General features: G+C 47.5%; 1 protein-coding gene across 3 annotated transcripts in view; it reads left to right on the plus strand.

Moving 5' to 3' along the window:
- The first annotated feature begins 414 nt into the window (after positions 1-414).
- TRIM33 (tripartite motif containing 33) overlaps positions 415-17600 on the plus strand; it is a 271501-nt gene continuing 254315 nt past the window's right edge. For 2 of the 3 annotated variants that reach the window (XM_082246207.1, XM_082246206.1), the window contains exon 1: positions 416-973. In XM_082246207.1, coding sequence (XP_082102333.1) covers positions 547-973 — 427 coding nt within the window. In that variant the 5' untranslated portion in view covers positions 416-546. Of the gene's footprint in view, positions 974-17600 lie in introns of all 3 variants that reach the window. The other variant, XM_082246208.1, reaches the window with a different exon arrangement.

The following is a 17600-nucleotide window of genomic DNA, read 5'->3' on the forward strand; positions in this document are numbered from 1 at the left end:
TGCCTTTCGGAATTTTAGACATTGGATAAAAGGTTTAGCACTTGGAAACCCTTTTTGATTGATATTTACTTCATTTTATACACAACTATATAGATCAGACAAAAGTGAGGGACAAATGCAGAAGAGAGAGGGACTTTGTTCTAAATCAGGGACAGTTGGGAGCTATGTGTAGACCTAAGCTGCTGCCACATCTTTACTAAACAAACATTCTACGGTTAGAGGATATTTGCAAAAATCTGCTCTCAGAAAATCCCAGTTCCTATCTAATCAACGTGACAAGCAGATGAACACATGCGCAGCGTAACACGTCGCACATGCGCAGTCAACCACACAACTCCCCCCCTTAGGGTGCATGCGCGGGTCTCCCTATGTAGAACAACGCGCCTGCGCTATCTACATGGTCCCTTACGTCGCCGTGACGTCACTCCGCCGTGGCCGTTAGGGACGAAGGAGGAAAGAGGAGGGTGGCCCTCACTGCGGCGGCGTACTGTACGTGCGCTGGTGGCGTCGCGAAGCGGTCAGTTCAGGGGTTCAAAGAGGAAAAACATGGCGGACAACAAAGGAGGAGGCGGCGGTGGTGGCGGAGGAGAGACGGAAGGTCCCGCGAGCAGTAACAACAATGGCAGCGGACAGGACGGGAGTAGCGGTGCGGGAACGGAGGCCCAGACCGTGGAGGAGGCGGAGAGCGGGGAGAAGGCAGCCGCTCCGGCCGTTCCTGTGGCGGCTCCGGCTGAGGAGAACCCGGCCCCCTCGTCTTCCGCGGCCTCCTCTTCCTCCGCCTCATCCTCGACGCCGAGCGGAGCCGTCAGTCTGTTGGATACGTGCGCCGTGTGTAACCAGAGCCTGCAGAACCGGGACTCCGAGCCCAAGCTGCTGCCGTGCCTGCACTCCTTCTGCCGCCGCTGTTTACCGGAGCCGGAGAGGCAGCTGAGTGTACCGCTTCCCGGGGGGAGCAACGGGGACATCCAGCAAGGTGAGCGAATGATGTGTCCGGGTATTATCAGGAGGGCTGGGCTCAGTCATGTGTCCACTGGGCTGAGATGGAGGATGTTTCGATATGGCCACACGTGAGACACTTGTCAGTAAACATGGCTGTGCGGAGGGTAAACACTAGGCTTGTCCTGGAACTTCGTGTCCCATTCGGATGTTGTCACTCTAAGTATATGATTAGAAGATTGGGCATCAGGTGGTTTAAATCAACAGGCACTGGATGAGCTTTGTAAATGGTGCTGCTTGTCTGTTTTAAAGGCTAAGTTCATCTTTGCAAGTAAAACTTGCAATCATTATTATTAAAGGAGCCTATAGAGCAGCGGTCTCCAAACTTTGCTTGCCTTTATCTGGTCCTTGAGGCATTATTCCTTCCACTGACGCCATCAATGGAGCGCCTGTTCCTGCCCCTGACACCATCAATGGTGGTGCCCCCTTCCTGCCCCTGACACCATCAATGGTGGTGCCCCCTTCCTGCCCCTGACACCATCAATGGTGGTGCCCCCTTCCTGCCCCTGACGCCATCAATGGTGGTGCCCCCTTCCTGCCCCTGACGCCATCAATGGTGGTGCCCCCTTCCTGCCCCTGACGCCATCAATGGTGGTGCCCCCTTCCTGCCCCTGACGCCATCAATGGTGGTGCCCCCTTCCTGCCCCTGACGCCATCAATGGTGGTGCCCCCTTCCTGCCCCTGACGCCATCAATGGTGGTGCCCCCTTCCTGCCCCTGACGCCATCAATGGTGGTGCCCCCTTCCTGCCCCTGACGCCATCAATGGTGGTGCCCCCTTCCTGCCCCTGACGCCATCAATGGTGGTGCCCCCTTCCTGCCCCTGACGCCATCAATGGTGGTGCCCCCTTCCTGCCCCTGACGCCATCAATGGTGGTGCCCCCTTCCTGCCCCTGACGCCATCAATGGTGGTGCCCCCTTCCTGCCCCTGACGCCATCAATGGTGGTGCCCCCTTCCTGCCCCTGACGCCATCAATGGTGGTGCCCCCTTCCTGCCCCTGACGCCATCAATGGTGGTGCCCCCTTCCTGCCCCTGACGCCATCAATGGTGGTGCCCCCTTCCTGCCCCTGACGCCATCAATGGTGGTGCCCCCTTCCTGCCCCTGACGCCATCAATGGTGGTGCCCCCTTCCTGCCCCTGACGCCATCAATGGTGGCGCCCCCTTCCTGCCCCTGACGCCATCAATGGTGGCGCCCCCTTCCTGCCCCTGACGCCATCAATGGGGCGCCCCCTTCCTGCCCCTGACGCCAACAATGGGGCGCCCCCTTCCTGCCCCTGACGCCATCAATGGTGTCGCCCCCCTTCCTGCCCCTGACGCCATCAATGGTGTCGCCCCCCTTCCTGCCCCTGACGCCATCAATGGTGTCGCCCCCCTTCCTGCCCCTGACGCCATCAATGGTGTCGCCCCCCTTCCTGCCCCTGACGCCATCAATGGTGTCGCCCCCCTTCCTGCCCCTGACGCCATCAATGGTGTCGCCCCCCCTTCCTGCCCCTGACGCCATCAATGGTGTCGCCCCCCTTCCTGCCCCTGACGCCATCAATGGTGTCGCCCCCCTTCCTGCCCCTGACGCCATCAATGGTGTCGCCCCCCTTCCTGCCCCTGACGCCATCAATGGTGTCGCCCCCCTTCCTGCCCCTGACGCCATCAATGGTGTCGCCCCCCCTTCCTGCCCCTGACGCCATCAATGGTGTCGCCCCCCCTTCCTGCCCCTGACGCCATCAATGGTGTCGCCCCCCCTTCCTGCCCCTGACGCCATCAATGGTGTCGCCCCCCCTTCCTGCCCCTGACGCCATCAATGGTGTCGCCCCCCCTTCCTGCCCCTGACGCCATCAATGGTGTCGCCCCCCCTTCCTGCCCCTGACGCCATCAATGGTGTCGCCCCCCCTTCCTGCCCCTGACGCCATCAATGGTGTCGCCCCCCCTTCCTGCCCCTGACGCCATCAATGGTGTCGCCCCCCCTTCCTGCCCCTGACGCCATCAATGGTGTCGCCCCCCTTCCTGCCCCTGACGCCATCAATGGTGTCGCCCCCCTTCCTGCCCCTGACGCCATCAATGGTGGCGCCCGTTCCTGCCCCGACGCCAACAATGGGGTGCCCGTTCCTGCCCCTGACACCCTTTCTCTCCTAATACCAAAGATCGGGCATTGTTTCTTCCTCTGGGCACAGTCCAGGCCCCTAAAGCCTGAAGGACAGTAAACCTGCCCTTTCTTTGCAAAGTTTGGGGATTCCTGCTATAGAACATTGCACCCATGATCAGCAGATCTCGGGTGCAGTGTCAGGCTCCTGCATAGCCTTCCTTTAGCTGTGTGCCTGTATCCCCATTCAGGATTTCAGTTACAAAGCTAGAGGAAGACTGAATAAGATACAAGCTTGCTGCGCAGCCCATTTGTACTGCGTGTACGTCTGCTGTGGTGGCAGACGGTATTTGTATTTTTTTGATGCAGAGCAATTGGGTACACGTCTGCTGTGGTGGAAGACAGTATCTGTAGTTTTTTTGATGCAGAGGAATTGGGTACACGTCTGCTGTAGTGGCAGACGGTATCTGTAGCTTTTTGATTCGGAACAGCTGGAAAACGCGTGATCTCTAAAGAAATAGTGTGTTTTTTTTTTTTTTTTAATTTTACTGTAATCAATGAAATTGCATATGTGCTGATTGTGACACTTCATCTGTGACTTTGTTGTTGTTCCTTTGGAAATATTTACGTTGACAAAAAACAGTAAACATGCCCCTTTCACACGGGCGCTCCGTATGTGCGTATATCACCCCATCCGTTTGCGGGTGATGACATAATGCATGTCAATGGGATTGCGGATGTCAGCGGATGACCATCCGATTATATACTAAACTAAGCAGGCCAATATCTTCTATGCAGGATGTGGAAACCTTACAAGCGGACCTGAACAAAATAATGGGGTGGGCAACTACATGGCAGATGAGGTTTAATGTTGAAAAATGTAAAGTAATGCACTTGGGTGCCAGAAACCAGAAAGCAAGCTACTCACTGGGGGGGGGGGGGGGAACCTCTGGGTCTAGTCTAGGATGGCAAAGGACCTGGGGGTACTGGTAGACAACAGGCTTGGCAGTGGCATGCAATGCCAAGTCGCTGCAAGCAAAGCCAACAGAATACTGGGATGTATAAAAAAGGGGATTCACTAGAGAAATAAAGAGATTATTCTCCCACTCTACAATACTCTGGTCCGGCCACATCTGGAGTATGCTGTCCAGTTCTGAGCACCGGTCATCAGGAAGGATGTGCTGGAACTGGAGAAAGTCCAGAGAAGGGCAACAAAAATAATTAGGGGAATGGAGGACATCAGCTATGAGGAAAGACTACAAGCACTAGACTTATTCTCTCTCTCTCTCGAAGAGACGATTGAGGGGGATATATCAATGTACAAATACTGTACTGGCGACCCTAGCATAAGGAACAAACAAACTATTCAGAGAAAGGAAATACAATAAGACACGTGGCCACTCACTAAAACTAGAGGAGAAACGGTTTAACCTTAAAATACGTAAGGGGTTCTTCACTGTAAGAGCGGTAAGGATGTGGAATTCTCTTCCACAAGCAGTCGTATCAGCAGGGAGCATCGATAGTTTCAAAAAACTATTAGATGGGCACCTTAAAGACCACAACATACAGGGGTATACAATGTACGGTTAAAGCAAACACACACACACATCATAGGTTGAACTGGATGGACGGATGTCTTTTTTTCAACCTCACTAACTATGTAACTATGATTTGCATCCTTTCAGTTCTGCTCCGTTTTTTGGAACGGAACAGAACCCTATTTTTTCTTCCATTTAAAAAATGGAACGGACGCAAAATCGGATGTCAGCAGTGTCATCCGCTGACATCCGCAATCCCATAGACATACATTATGTCCGTATATCATCCGCAAATGGATGGGATGATATACGGACCGGATGACACAAGTGAAAAAAAAAAAAAAGTGCCGCCGCGGAGGAAAAAACCGAGCGGCCATGTGAAAGAAGCCTTAGATGTTAGGGACTTTAAAGTGGTTGTAAAGCCTCAAGGTTTTTCACCTTAATGCATTAAGGTGAAAAACCTTCTGTGGTGCAGCTCCCCCCAAACCCCCCCTTCCTTTTTCTTACCGTAGCATGATCCGATCCAGTGATGTGTTTGAGCGCAGAGGTTCCAGCTACTGTCTCTCCTGTTTGGACAGATTGATAGCAGCAGGAGCCATTGGCTCCACCTGCTGTCAATTAGGTCTAGTGACACGGGAGCACGAGTCCTGCTGTCTGTGTCAATGGACACATCAGTGGGACTCGGGAGCAAACCCACACCGGTGCCCTCAGGGAAATCTGCTTTCCTTGGGGGCATCCGATGAAGGGGGGCCTGGAAATCCGACAAGGCATCCCAGAAGAAGAGTACTGGGGCTGCTCTGTGCAAAACAATTGCACAGAGCAGGTAAGTATAGGCATGTTTTTTTAAATAAAAATAAGTGTTTACAACCCCTTTTTAAAAGAGAAGTATATGTTTCTATTTTGTTCTCCAGTTATACTTGCCTAGGTGGATGCAGCATCGGTTCCCCAGCGCCTCTACACTGAGAAACGAGCAATCGAACGCCAGCGATCGCTCGGTTCTGACAGTTTCCCGAGCAGAGCTGCTGACTGTCAGTCAGCAGCTCTCTGCTCTGCCCCCTCTTCGCTCACTAGAGCGCTGGGCTGTGGATGGACAGGGAGCGACCGGCTCAGGTTCTCAGCGACTCGAGGGTGAGCCGGGTGACAGTCCAGGCACCTTGCGGATCCCGACTCGGTGGTCGTGATGACGCGGTGCCTGGACTGACATCTGTGACGTCAGCAGAGAACTAACTTTAGACCGCTCTCTGCTGAAAACGGGTCACTGGAGTGCAGAACGAACTACACTAATGTGATCCATAGATGTACAGCCATACGAGCTTTGGCTGTACATCTCGTTTAACCACTTCTGGACCGCCTGCCGCAGTTTTAAGTTGGTACTTTCATGTTAAATACTGGTGTTATGGCAGCAGATGACTACCATAACCCCGTATTTTCTTACAGGGGCGGTCCTCTTTCACATAAAAGTGGTCCCAGCAGCCGATTTGCCATTGGATCACTTTTATGGTTGTTTTTCCCACTTACCGGAGCCGTCTGTAGCGCGGAAAACGATCCCGGTCTGTCCATGTCCCAGGCAGGAATTCAGTCAAGTGAGCACAAGATGCCCCCCACTCGACTCTATGGACTTGGAGAACCGGAGCGATGTCATACGTCACTTCCTCCCAACGGCCTTAAAGGGCCCATTTCTTTTTTTTCTTTTTTTTTTTTTTTCCTTGCTGAAAAAAATACTTTTTATTTATTTTTTTGCTTTTAATTTAAGGGTGGATCTTTTTGACCCCAGATCTTACATTAAAGAGGACCTGTCCTGCTTATTTCTATTACAAGGGATGTTTACATTTACGTTTTTTCACTTTATAAAAAAAAAAAGTTGAGCTAACTTTATACTGTTTTTTTAATTAAAAAAATGTGTAAATACGGTGTGACAAAGTATTACAGCAAACTCAATTTTATTCTCTAGGGTCTCTGCTAAAAATAAATCTTTGGGGGTTCTAAGTTATTTTCTAGCAAAAAATACAGATTTTAATTTGTAAACAGGTGTCAGAAATAGGCCTGCTCCTAAAGTGCTAAGGGGTTTATTTACTAAGTGCCGGTTCACACTTCCACGTGTGCGCTGATCGCATGTAATATCGGAGCGCACTGCTCCTTCATTACATGCGATCGGATGTGCAGTCCGAATTCAGCCATACAATTTGTATGGCTAAATTCGCACTGCACCCGCACCAAACACTCACATGAGGCATTTTTTCAGCCGCATCAGGATTGGATCGCACGGTGGTTCACACTTGTGCGATCCGATCCTGTGCGAACTGTCAGATCGCACCGCGATATGCGATCAAACTGGGGGTGTCGTTAACATTTCATTGACACCCCCAGCGTATGGCATATGGCAGTGTGAACTGCCAGATGTGCGTTTGCGATGCGGGACCAGGCTGCGAATTCGCAGCCTTCCCGCATTGCACAAGTGTGACCCGGGACTAAGTGCAAATAGACTGTGGACCTGTCAAGTGCAGTTGCACTCCTTTTCCCCAGAGCCTCATGCATGGTAAAACTTCACTTTGTAAGGAATATGCAATAAGGTGGAGGGAAAATAAAATCACACACTAGAAATCACTGCTTCATCACATTTGCAAAGCTCTGAAGAAAATGACTGCAACTGAACTTGTACATTCTATTTGCCTTTAGTAAATCAACCTTAAGCCCCCTTTTCACATGGGCTTTCTGATCAGGTCAGCCTGTCAGTTTTTATAAGACGGACATGCTTGGACACTTCATGCACCTCTATGGAGTAGTGGATGTCAGCTGTGACATGTCTGCTATCTGATCCTTTCCGTGAAAGCCCGTGTGAAAGGACCCCAAGTGTGCTGTCAGGAAAACCGAGTACTACCGTATACATAAAAACGTTAGATATTTTTATTGTACATCTGTATTAAAGAAATTTCATTGGAGGTAACCTAAACATAAAATACAATACATGAATGTATGTACATGAGTTACATTATATGGATTGAAGCCCACATATACGTCAACACATTTTGCAGATTCACTGCTTCAGGACCGGGGCAAACATGGATTTTTCAATTTACAAAACTTTATTCAAACGAAAGAAAATCCATGCATGCCCTAGTCCTTAAGCGGTGAATTGGCAAAACACATCAAAATGTTTGCTTGAATCCATGTAAAGTAGCTGCTTATATGTACATGCTTGTGTTTGACGTGCTTTCATGAAAACACATGTGGAATGGTGTTCAATGGTAACACACTTATAATGCCCTTCACAGATGTGAACCAGACCTGAAGTGTAACTGTTCTTCGGAAATGTTTACGTTATGTCTTGTTATGCTTCGAATATAAAGTGACTGTTAGCGCCGGTTCACATACGCGCGACGCTACTTCCCGGGGCGACCTCCGAGATCGCGGTGCGACCTCCGAGATCGCGGTGCGAGCAGTGCGCCGTGACCTCGGAGCGGCCGCCACGGACTTCATAACATTGAAGTCTATGGCGGTCGCCTCCTGGTCGCCCCAAAGAAGCTCCGGACCCTTTTTCTAGGTCGGAACGACTTGTGTCGCTCCTATTAGAACGGGTCCGCAGCTTCCCTATGGGAGGCGACCTGTGAGGCGACCAGGTCGCCTCACAGGTCGCCCTAGTGTGAACCGGGACTTAGACTCCATTCACACTACCACGACTTGTCAGACGACTGGTCAGCCTGACAAGTCGCAGTCCATGCAGTTCTACAGGACCCGTTCTAATAGGAGCGACACAAGTCGCTCCGACTTAGAAAAAGGGTCCTGTACTACTTCGGGGCGACCTCGGAGCAACTTGCATAGACATTCATTATATGAAGTCTGTGCAAGTCGCGCCGAAGTCGCGGTGCACGCGACTTGTTAAGTCGTCCTTGAAGTCGTGCCACTTCAGTGTGAATGCGGTCTTAGGCTCAGTTCACACTGGGCCGGCTTGTCGCCTGACAAGTCCCGCTCTATTCAGTGCAATGTAACCGTTCTAACTCGGGTCGCTGCGACTTAGAAAAAGGTTCCTGCACTACCTGGAGGGCAACTTCAGAGCAGCTTGCATCGATTTCTATTAAAGAAGTTGTTTGCAAGCCACACTAAAGTCTTGCTGTAGGGGGCAGCTTCAGAGTCGGGAGACTTTGAAGCCACCCACTGTGAACCAAGCCTAAAGGCCCGTACACACTTGACGGAAATCGGACGTAATATCCTCTGACTTTTCTCTCTCATCCTCAGTGTTCACAACCATTTTTAGTTGACCGTGCCTAAACGTTCACAAAATTTCTCGTTCGATTTTTTTTTTTTTTTTGACGTTTGTTCGTAGAGTGATGTAAGTACTTATACGTGTGACCCCCCCCCCCCCCAATCCCCCGAGGTCATAGATACGAATTATCCCTTTTAGTTTTTTTTTTTTTTATGATAAACTTCCGGGTCGTCAGTAACTTCCGATCATGCGCGGTCTTTCGTAAATTTTGGTGTTTGTCCCTCAGTTTTTTTTTTTTTTTTTTTTTCTTCGTTGAAAATGTCGGGATCGGCTGCTGAAAGTTGTGTACACACGAGCCGAAAATCGAACGATTTTACCTCTAACAGGAATTTTCTGCAGATTTTCTACTAGTGTGTACCCCACTTTAGGGCTCGTCTACGCATATTGTGATAGCTGCCCTTTTTACTCACTGGATAAACAGTTAATTTCTATGCCATATTGAAAATAATTTTGTGCCATGTACATACTACAATGCAGCCTGGAGGTGTGGTGAGCTGCTGTAAAGTGCGGGCATGTAGTAATTTGCTGGAGCGCACTGACGAACTGTGTGCAGATGTGCTGCTGTGTGGAAACATGAATGAAGGGTCACTGTGACGCTACAAATAAAGTTTTTAAAGTAACCCGTGTAATGTGCTGAAATAAAGCTACCAGCTGCTTGTGCACTAAAATAGTGCATTTAGCATGTAGTCAAGGTAAACGTGTACTTATTTCTTGGTAATAAGTTTGGTTCTTGTTACATTTTAGTATAAAGTGTAATGCTGGCCATACACTAGCCGAAAGATCGTTCGAAAATCTGTCATTTGGTCCGTTCATTTTTCGTCCAGTTAATGGGCACAAATAGAAAATCGATTTTAACTTTTCAGAGCCAAAAAATTAGCCAAAAAATCGAAGGAACAGTTTGGAAAATTCTGCCGAATGATAGATTGAAAGGTTAATGTGCTTCTCGCCCGAACTGTTTGCACTAGGCATATGTGACAAAATGAATGAAAAACTGATTCATTTATGTCCATTGAACGATTTATCGCTCGAAATTCGGTCATTACATGTTGGCCCGATCGTCTGCTCTCACGGCCGATTGTTCGTTAATAGAAAATTAGTTTGAACGATTTTTCGGCTAGTGTATGGCCAGCTTTACTGTTAAGCCAAAATAAGTGGTTAAAATATTTTATTGCACAGTCCCTTGTTCAGTCTTTTTTGGATTATTGCATTCCAATTGCTTTTCTGACTGCTCTTGAAAATTAGGGTTGGCTCACCTAGATTCTCTATACAGTAGACTGTTGCACAGTTCACGGCTCGTTCACATCAGTGGCTGTCTTTTATGCCAAGGCTGCAGATGTTCCCTGTGAGAGGCGTAGTATCGGTGTGTCGTAAATGATGCATCACATTGTTCACACTCCCTATTTATTTTTTTTTAAAACTTTATTAAAATGTCAATGTTTTATTCATTTTTATTTAACACAGTGGGTTGTCATCAGAAGTGGCTTGTGATTTTGTGTACTATATTGCAACATGCTGTGCTGAAAAAAGAGTGCATGTTCCCCCCCCTCTTTTCTTTCTTTTTTTTTTTTTCAAAATCGTGCACACCACTGCAGCACAATGGTGTAATCTAAAGTCACAGGTCTCAAGGCGGAATTTCATGTCTATACATAAGAACTGCAGCCCAGTGTGAACGGGACATAAAGATTTTGTAAATTGGTGGTTTGACGCATCTTTAAAGGACCTTTTTATTTAAATGCTTTGTAAATTTTTTGTGAAAACAGTCTTTACTACAATATTGCCTGCTGGTTAATTTATACTAAAGTGCTAATACAGTTAAAGGCTAAGTTTACCTTTTTAACCACGTAACGACCGCCCACCGCAATTTTACTGCGGCAGGCAGCCGCTCCTGGGCAAAGCGACGTACTACGTCACTCGCTCAGGAGACTCTAGGGGGCGAGTGCGCTCCCGCTCGTTTGCTCGGGAGCCAGTGCGTGTGACCAGCGGTTTCGATGGCCGCTGGCTGGCCATTCGCGATTTCCCGCAGCTGAGAGAGGACAGACGGCTGATGTAAACACAGCCGTCTATCATTCTCCCTGAAGTGATCACAGAGGCTATGTGATCCTGCTATATAGGATCGCATGTCTCTGTGATTACTTCACAAGCCACTACCTCTGACAGTTAGAGAATTTAAGCCCCTAGGGACACATTTAACCCCTTGATCACACACACTGTTAACCCCTTCCCTGCCAGTGTCATTTTTACAGTAACAGTTCATATGTATAGCACTGATTACTGTAGTAATGTCACTGGTACCCCCAAAAGTGTCTAATGTCAGGGGGCCGATCTGTCCACCGCAATGTCGCAGTCCCGCAAAAAAATCGCAGATCGCCGCCATTACTAGTAAAAAAAAAAAGACATAAATCCTTCCCGTAGTTAGTAATCGCAATAGCTTTTGCGCAAACCAATCAAAATACGCTTATTGAAATTTTTTTTTTTTTTTTTTCTTTAACCAAAAATATGTACAGTAGCAGAAGACAAATTGGCCTAAAATGTTAAATTTTGATTTTTACTTTTTTTTTTTTTTGGGGGGGAAATTTCATATAAAAGAATGTGTAAAATATTGTAATTTTTTTTCAAAATTGTCACTCTTTGTTTATAGCGCAAAAAAATAAAAATTGCACAGATGATCAAATACCACCAAAAGAAAGCTCTATTTGTGGGAGAAAAAAGACGTCAATTTCGTTTGGGTACAGCATCGCACAACCGCGCAATTGACCGTTAAAGTAACGCAGTGCCGAATCGCAAAATAGGGCCTGGTCATTGAGCAGCCAAATCCTCCGGGGCTAACGTGGTTAATTTCTTCAAGTCTTCCCCCCCCCTGACAGCAGTCAGGGGTTCTTCACCCCTGCAGCCATTGTCGCATTTAAAATGTAAAAATTATATCGGTAGCAGCAGGGGGTTTTGCACACTCCCAGTAGCTGCTGGCTGTCAGATGGAAGCTGTTCGCCCGATTGCTTCCACAAACCCCTGGTAATGACCATTGTGCAGTTCACTGGTCATATACGTCAGCGTCTGCAGGTGTGTGTTTTGAAGGCAGCAGTGCCGATGTTTCAAAAATGACAAATTGGTGTTTTTTTTTCTTCTAATTTTATTGAATTGTCACAACATTACATTTCATCTTCACAGTAGCTTCTTGTGATCCAGTTTGGTACAGTGGCAAACCTCAGACATAAAATGTGAACATATCCTCCTGTACTGCACTCCTGTAGTGCGGGATCTGACAGGTCTGTCTCTGCAAAGTAAGCGGAGACGGACCTGTGATCCGTCTGCTCAGCGGGGATCAGCTGATCGATTCCCCCCCCCCCCCACTGAGCAAAACTGAGTCTGCTGGGTGGAAAGCCTGTGTGAAAGGACCCCAAGTCACTTCAGTCAGATATTCAGGTGAGTTTTTTTTTTTTTTTTTCACCAAGAGATAAAAAGGTGACGTAAGGGAGTTCAAGCACACAGCCTGACTAATATCCTCAGTTCAGCGTGGGGTTTGCCCCTTCCTCCGTTCAGGGCTCAAAGCTCCCCTTGCTAAGTTCTGCACTGTGAGACATCAGGTTCCCACCCCCACTTTTTTTTAGACCAGAGATCCTGTGTAAATGCTGGTCTTTGAATGACTGTGGAGGACAGATGGGAGCAGATAAACCGGTACAACTTATGTAGGAGGATTTCATCTCTGTGGATTGTCTGAGCCTAATCACTTTTTTGGATGTATGTGGGTTTTCAACCACTTAATTTTTTTTTTCAGTGTAGATTTTCAGTGTTTGTGTGGATTTTTTATGCATAGTCTCTTGGCTGGGCATGGATGTGCATGTTTTCTAAAAAGATTTTTTTTCCAACTTTTAAATAAGTGCCCTTTTACACTTGGGAGTCTGTCAGGCGGACTCTGTTTTTCTCAGCGGGGGATTGATCCACCGATCCCCCGCTGAGCAGGAGGATGACAGCTGTGACAATGAAACCTCTAAAGTTTTGGATCTCATCAAAAATTTTTTCCAGGTTGACTTGAAAAATATGTAGAAAAAGCAGCCAAATAGTTTACGGCCAAAAGACATATGAAGATGTTTTGAAAATACTGCAAAGATCCAGAAAAGCGCAGGGAGTGCAGCAAGACCTGATCTTGCTGCACTCCCTGCGCGCCAGGTCCTGCTCCCTGTCTGTTAAAGGTGGATATTCAACTTTTTTCTGGATCTTTGCAGTATTTTCAAAACCTCTTCATATGTGTTTTGGCTGTAAACTATTTGGATCTTTTTTACTACATATTTTTCATGTCAACCTGGAAATTTTTTGATGAGATCCACACTTTAGAGGTTTCATTTTTAGGGACACCTGTAGGCATGCTAGGTTCTTTGGACACAATATATGATATATGTTTTTATCTACACAGCTCTGAAACTAACCTGAGACCCAAATAGAGGGAAAGGGACACTTCCTACAGTCTTCCAGCCAAGCATGCAGAAGTGAGGCTGCCAATCAATGGCTGCTGTGTGTTGGACCTCTCTTCCCCTGTCCCCCTCCATCCTGCACAGCCTGTCAGAAATTACTCAAGCACATAGAGGAAAAGACTGCAGACCGAAATCACACTTGGTGCATTGATTTGAGGCAATTAAACATTAGAGAACTTTATTTGCTTTATTTTTCCTGTTAGTGGTTTTACAACCATTTTAACAAAAACAAAATGTAAATGTTATATGTGTCCATTTGTCAACCTATAACTTTATAACAGTGAATAAAATAAAAGCCCTTAAAAGTCCTTTTAAAGGAGTTGTAAAGTCTGAAGGTTTTTTTTTTTTTATCTTAAAGTAATTGTAAAGTCTTGTTTAAAAAAAACATGTTATACTTCCACTTTGCAGTTGGTTTGGCACAGGGCAGCCTGGATCCTCCTCTTCTCGGGTCTCTTGCTGCTCCTGGCCCCTCTCTCCTGTCGAGTGCCCCCACGGCAAACAGCTTGCTATGGGGGCACCCGAGCTATAGCTCCGTGTGTCTAGTCAGACACGAAGCTACCTGTTCGGCTCTGCCCCTTTCTCTCCTGATTGGCTAACTGACTTTGACAGCTGCGGGGGCCAATGGCACTGTTGCTGTGTCTCAGCCAAACATGAGGGACTTGTGGACATTGCTGCACAGAGAAGGACCTCAGGTAAGTATTAGGGGGTGCTGGGGAGGCTACTACACAGTTTTTTTTTTTTTTTTTTTTTAATCTTAATGCAAAAAAATGCATTAGGATAAAAAGCCTTCTGACTTTACAACTACTTTAATGCATTCTATGCATTAAGATAAAACAACCTTCTGTGTGCAGCAGCCCCCCTAACACCTGAGCCCCCTCTCTCTCCAGCGATGTCCACGAGTGTCTCGGCCGTCTGAGAATCTCCCTCCTGATTGGCTGACTGACAGCAGCGGGAGCCAATGGCTCCCGATGCTGTCAGCCAATCAGGAGAGGGGGTGGGGCTGGGCCGTTGCTCCATGCCTGGACACAGAGCTGTGACTCTGCTCGGGTGCCCCCATAGCAAGCTTTTTGCTGTGGGGGCACTCGACGGAAAGGAAGGGGCCAGGAGCATAGAGGCACCTGAGGAGAAAGAGGATTGTGTTATACTGGCTCTGTTGCAGTGGTTTTGCACAGAGCAGGTAATTATGGCCTGTTTGGAAACTTTTTTTTCCAATAAAAATAACAATCACTTTAATATGTACAAATTCTTGTCAAGATAATTGTCGCTGCTTACTATGGCTTTAGCATCAAGGCATCAACAACCTTTTATGAAAGAGTTAAAGTGTATCTAAAGTCTAAATTTAAAGCGGAGTTCCGGGCACAGAAGTCATTTTTTTAATAAACATACCCCCGGGACAGTCAGGGCTAGCACATTCCACAATGGCTAGCCTCTGATCTGTCCCGGTTCGCACTTACCTTTTAGAAGAAATACTTACTTATAAAATTTCTTCTCCAGCGTTGCAATCTCTGTTGTGGGCAGCTGAAGCCGGCGCGGTCCTCTTCTGCGTCTTCTTCCGCTTCTTCTTCTCCCAGAATGCGCCTGCACCGGCCCCTCTCGTCACTTCCGGTTTTGTCGCCGCATTCCTAAACAGCTTCTGGGCATGCCCAGAAGCTGTTTAGCAGGGGAATGCGGCGTCGCCCGGAAATGACGAGCGGGGCCGGTGCCGTCGCATTGATTCCTGGGGGCTATGACGTTCAGCTCCCAGGAATCATAGCGAGACAGGAAGTGACGGGGTGAGCCGCGGCTCCGAGGGAGGAAGTACTCCGAGGTGAGTATCTTCGATCTTCAATTACAAGGTAAGTAAACAAAAAAACCTATCCAATTCCTTTTCAGGTGAGGTCTACCTAGCGGAGGGGCACAAAAAAAATTGTTTTTGTGCCTGGAACTCCGCTTTAAGAGATCATGCTCGCAGTGTTCTTTAGACTGCCAAATTTTACATTGTGGCACAGATTTAGCATGCTGGGATGACTGCACATGTTACATAGTTACATAGTAGGTGAGGTTGAATAAAGGCAATAGTCCATCCAGTTCAACCTGTGTAGGTGTGTGTGACTGTAATCATCTAACATAGCCTTTAATCTCCTGATCCTTGAGATGCAAGTCTAAGAGTCTTTTGAAAGCCACCATACTACCCGCAGAAACCACCTCTTGTGGTAGACAATTCCACAATCTTGTAACCCTAACAGTAAAGAACCCCCCACGTTGCCTGAGGTTAAAACTCTTCTCCTCTAATCGCATTGTATGTCCTTGAGTCCTCATGCAATTCCTTCGAATGAACAGCTTTTTTTCTAAGCTGAGATCCCCATTAAGATATTTATAAATTGCTATCATGTCCCCTCTCAGACGTCTCTTCTCCAGGGAGAATAAATCGAGCGATTGCAGCTGCTCTTCATAGTTAAGGTCCTCCAACCCCCTAATCAGTTTAGTTGCCCTTCTCTGGACTTTCTCCAGCTCCAACACATCCCTCCTGAGGACTGGCGACCAGAACTGGACAGAATACTCCAGATGCGGTCGGACCAGAGTTTTATAAAGTGGAAGGATTATAGTCTTATCTCTGGAATACATCCCTTTCTTTATGCATGCTAATATTCTGTTGGCTTTGGAAGCTGCCGCTTGACATTGCATGCTGTTGCCTAATCTATCATCAACCAAGACTCCCAGATCTTTCTCCATTTTTGATTCCCCCAAGGGTTCCCCTCCTAACGTGTATTGTTTTTAGTCCCCAAGTGCAAAACCTTACACTTCTCCACGTTAAACCTCATTTGCCATGTCGTTGCCCACTCTGTAATTTTGTCCAGGTCATTCTGTAGGATATCTGCTTCATGCTGTGTAGTTATTGCCCTGGCCAATTTTGTGTCATCTGCAAAAACTGATAACGAACTACTGATCCCGACCTCAATGCTGTTTATGAATAAATTGAACAAGGTTGGTTCCAAGACTGAGCCTTGGGGGACCCCGCTTACTACCTCAGACCAGTCTGAGTATGCGCTGTTTATTACCACCCTTTGGACACGCCCTTTTAGCCAGTTCCGTATCCAAGAGCAAACCCTGCTGTCGATACCTGCAGACCATATTTTATAAATTAAGCGCTTGTGGGGAACTGTATCAAATGCCTTAGCGAAATCCAAGTACACCACATCCACTGGTCTCCCCCTATCTAGCTCACAGCTCACCTCCTCGTAGAATGTTAAGAGATTGGTTTGACAAGAACGCCCATTTGTAAACCCGTGCTGGTTACTACTGATGATGTGGTTGTCTTTAGCATATTCTACGATATAGTCCCTTATCCCCTCCAAAAGTTTACAAATTATTGATGTCAAGCTGACAGGCCTATAATTTCCCGGGATATGCCTCTGGCCCTTTTTGAATATCGGAATCACGTTAGCCTTCCTCCAATCCCCTGGTACATCTCCTGTCCCAATACTGTCAGCAAAGATCAGGAACAGTGGTCTAGATATAACCATACTGAGTTCCTTGAGCACTCTCGGATGTACGCCATCCGGGCCTCCTGATTTGTTTGTGTTAAGTTTATCAAGCCTTTCCCTGATTTCACCCTCTGTTAGCCATAGCGGCAAGTCCTATGTATTACTACTAACCATACAGTCATGGTCAGTGTACCCCTCCTTTTCCTGTGTAAAGACTGACGAGAAAAAAGCATTCAGCACGGTTGCTTTTTCAGTGTCCTCTGTAACCATCCTCCCATCATTGTTAATTATGTGTGCAATATGCTCTGCCCTAGTTTTTTTGCTGTTGATATATTTAAAGAATTTCTTTGGGTTTTTTTTAGTGACATATTCTTTTTGCCAGCCAATGGAGAAAGAAAGAAGCAGAGAAGACGCTGCTTGCAAGGGGGGTTGGACCATTTAAGGAAAGCAAAAATAGGAGTTCTGAGTGGAGGTGCCGAGTGACCAACCCCCTGTGAGTATACAGAAGGCAAGTTGCTCAAGCAGCGCTGACTTACCCAGGACTAGGAGCCAGCTTTAAAAAACAAAAACCTAGTAGCTAGCACAACTATATAGGTAACCAAAGTTTACATAGGAAAGCAATAGTTAGTGTCATACTTGCTCTGTGCAATGGTTTTGCAGAGAGCAGCACCGATCCTCCTCTTCTCAGGTCACCCGCTGGCGCCCCTGGCCCCTCCTGCCCAGTACCCCAGTAGCAAGCTGCTTCCAATGTGGGCACTCAAGCAGACTTTCCTGAGTCGTGGCTCTGCACGCACACGCACA

Source organism: Pelophylax lessonae (assembly GCF_965119305.1).
Source record: "Pelophylax lessonae genome assembly, chromosome: 2".
Lineage (NCBI taxonomy): Eukaryota > Metazoa > Chordata > Amphibia > Anura > Ranidae > Pelophylax > Pelophylax lessonae.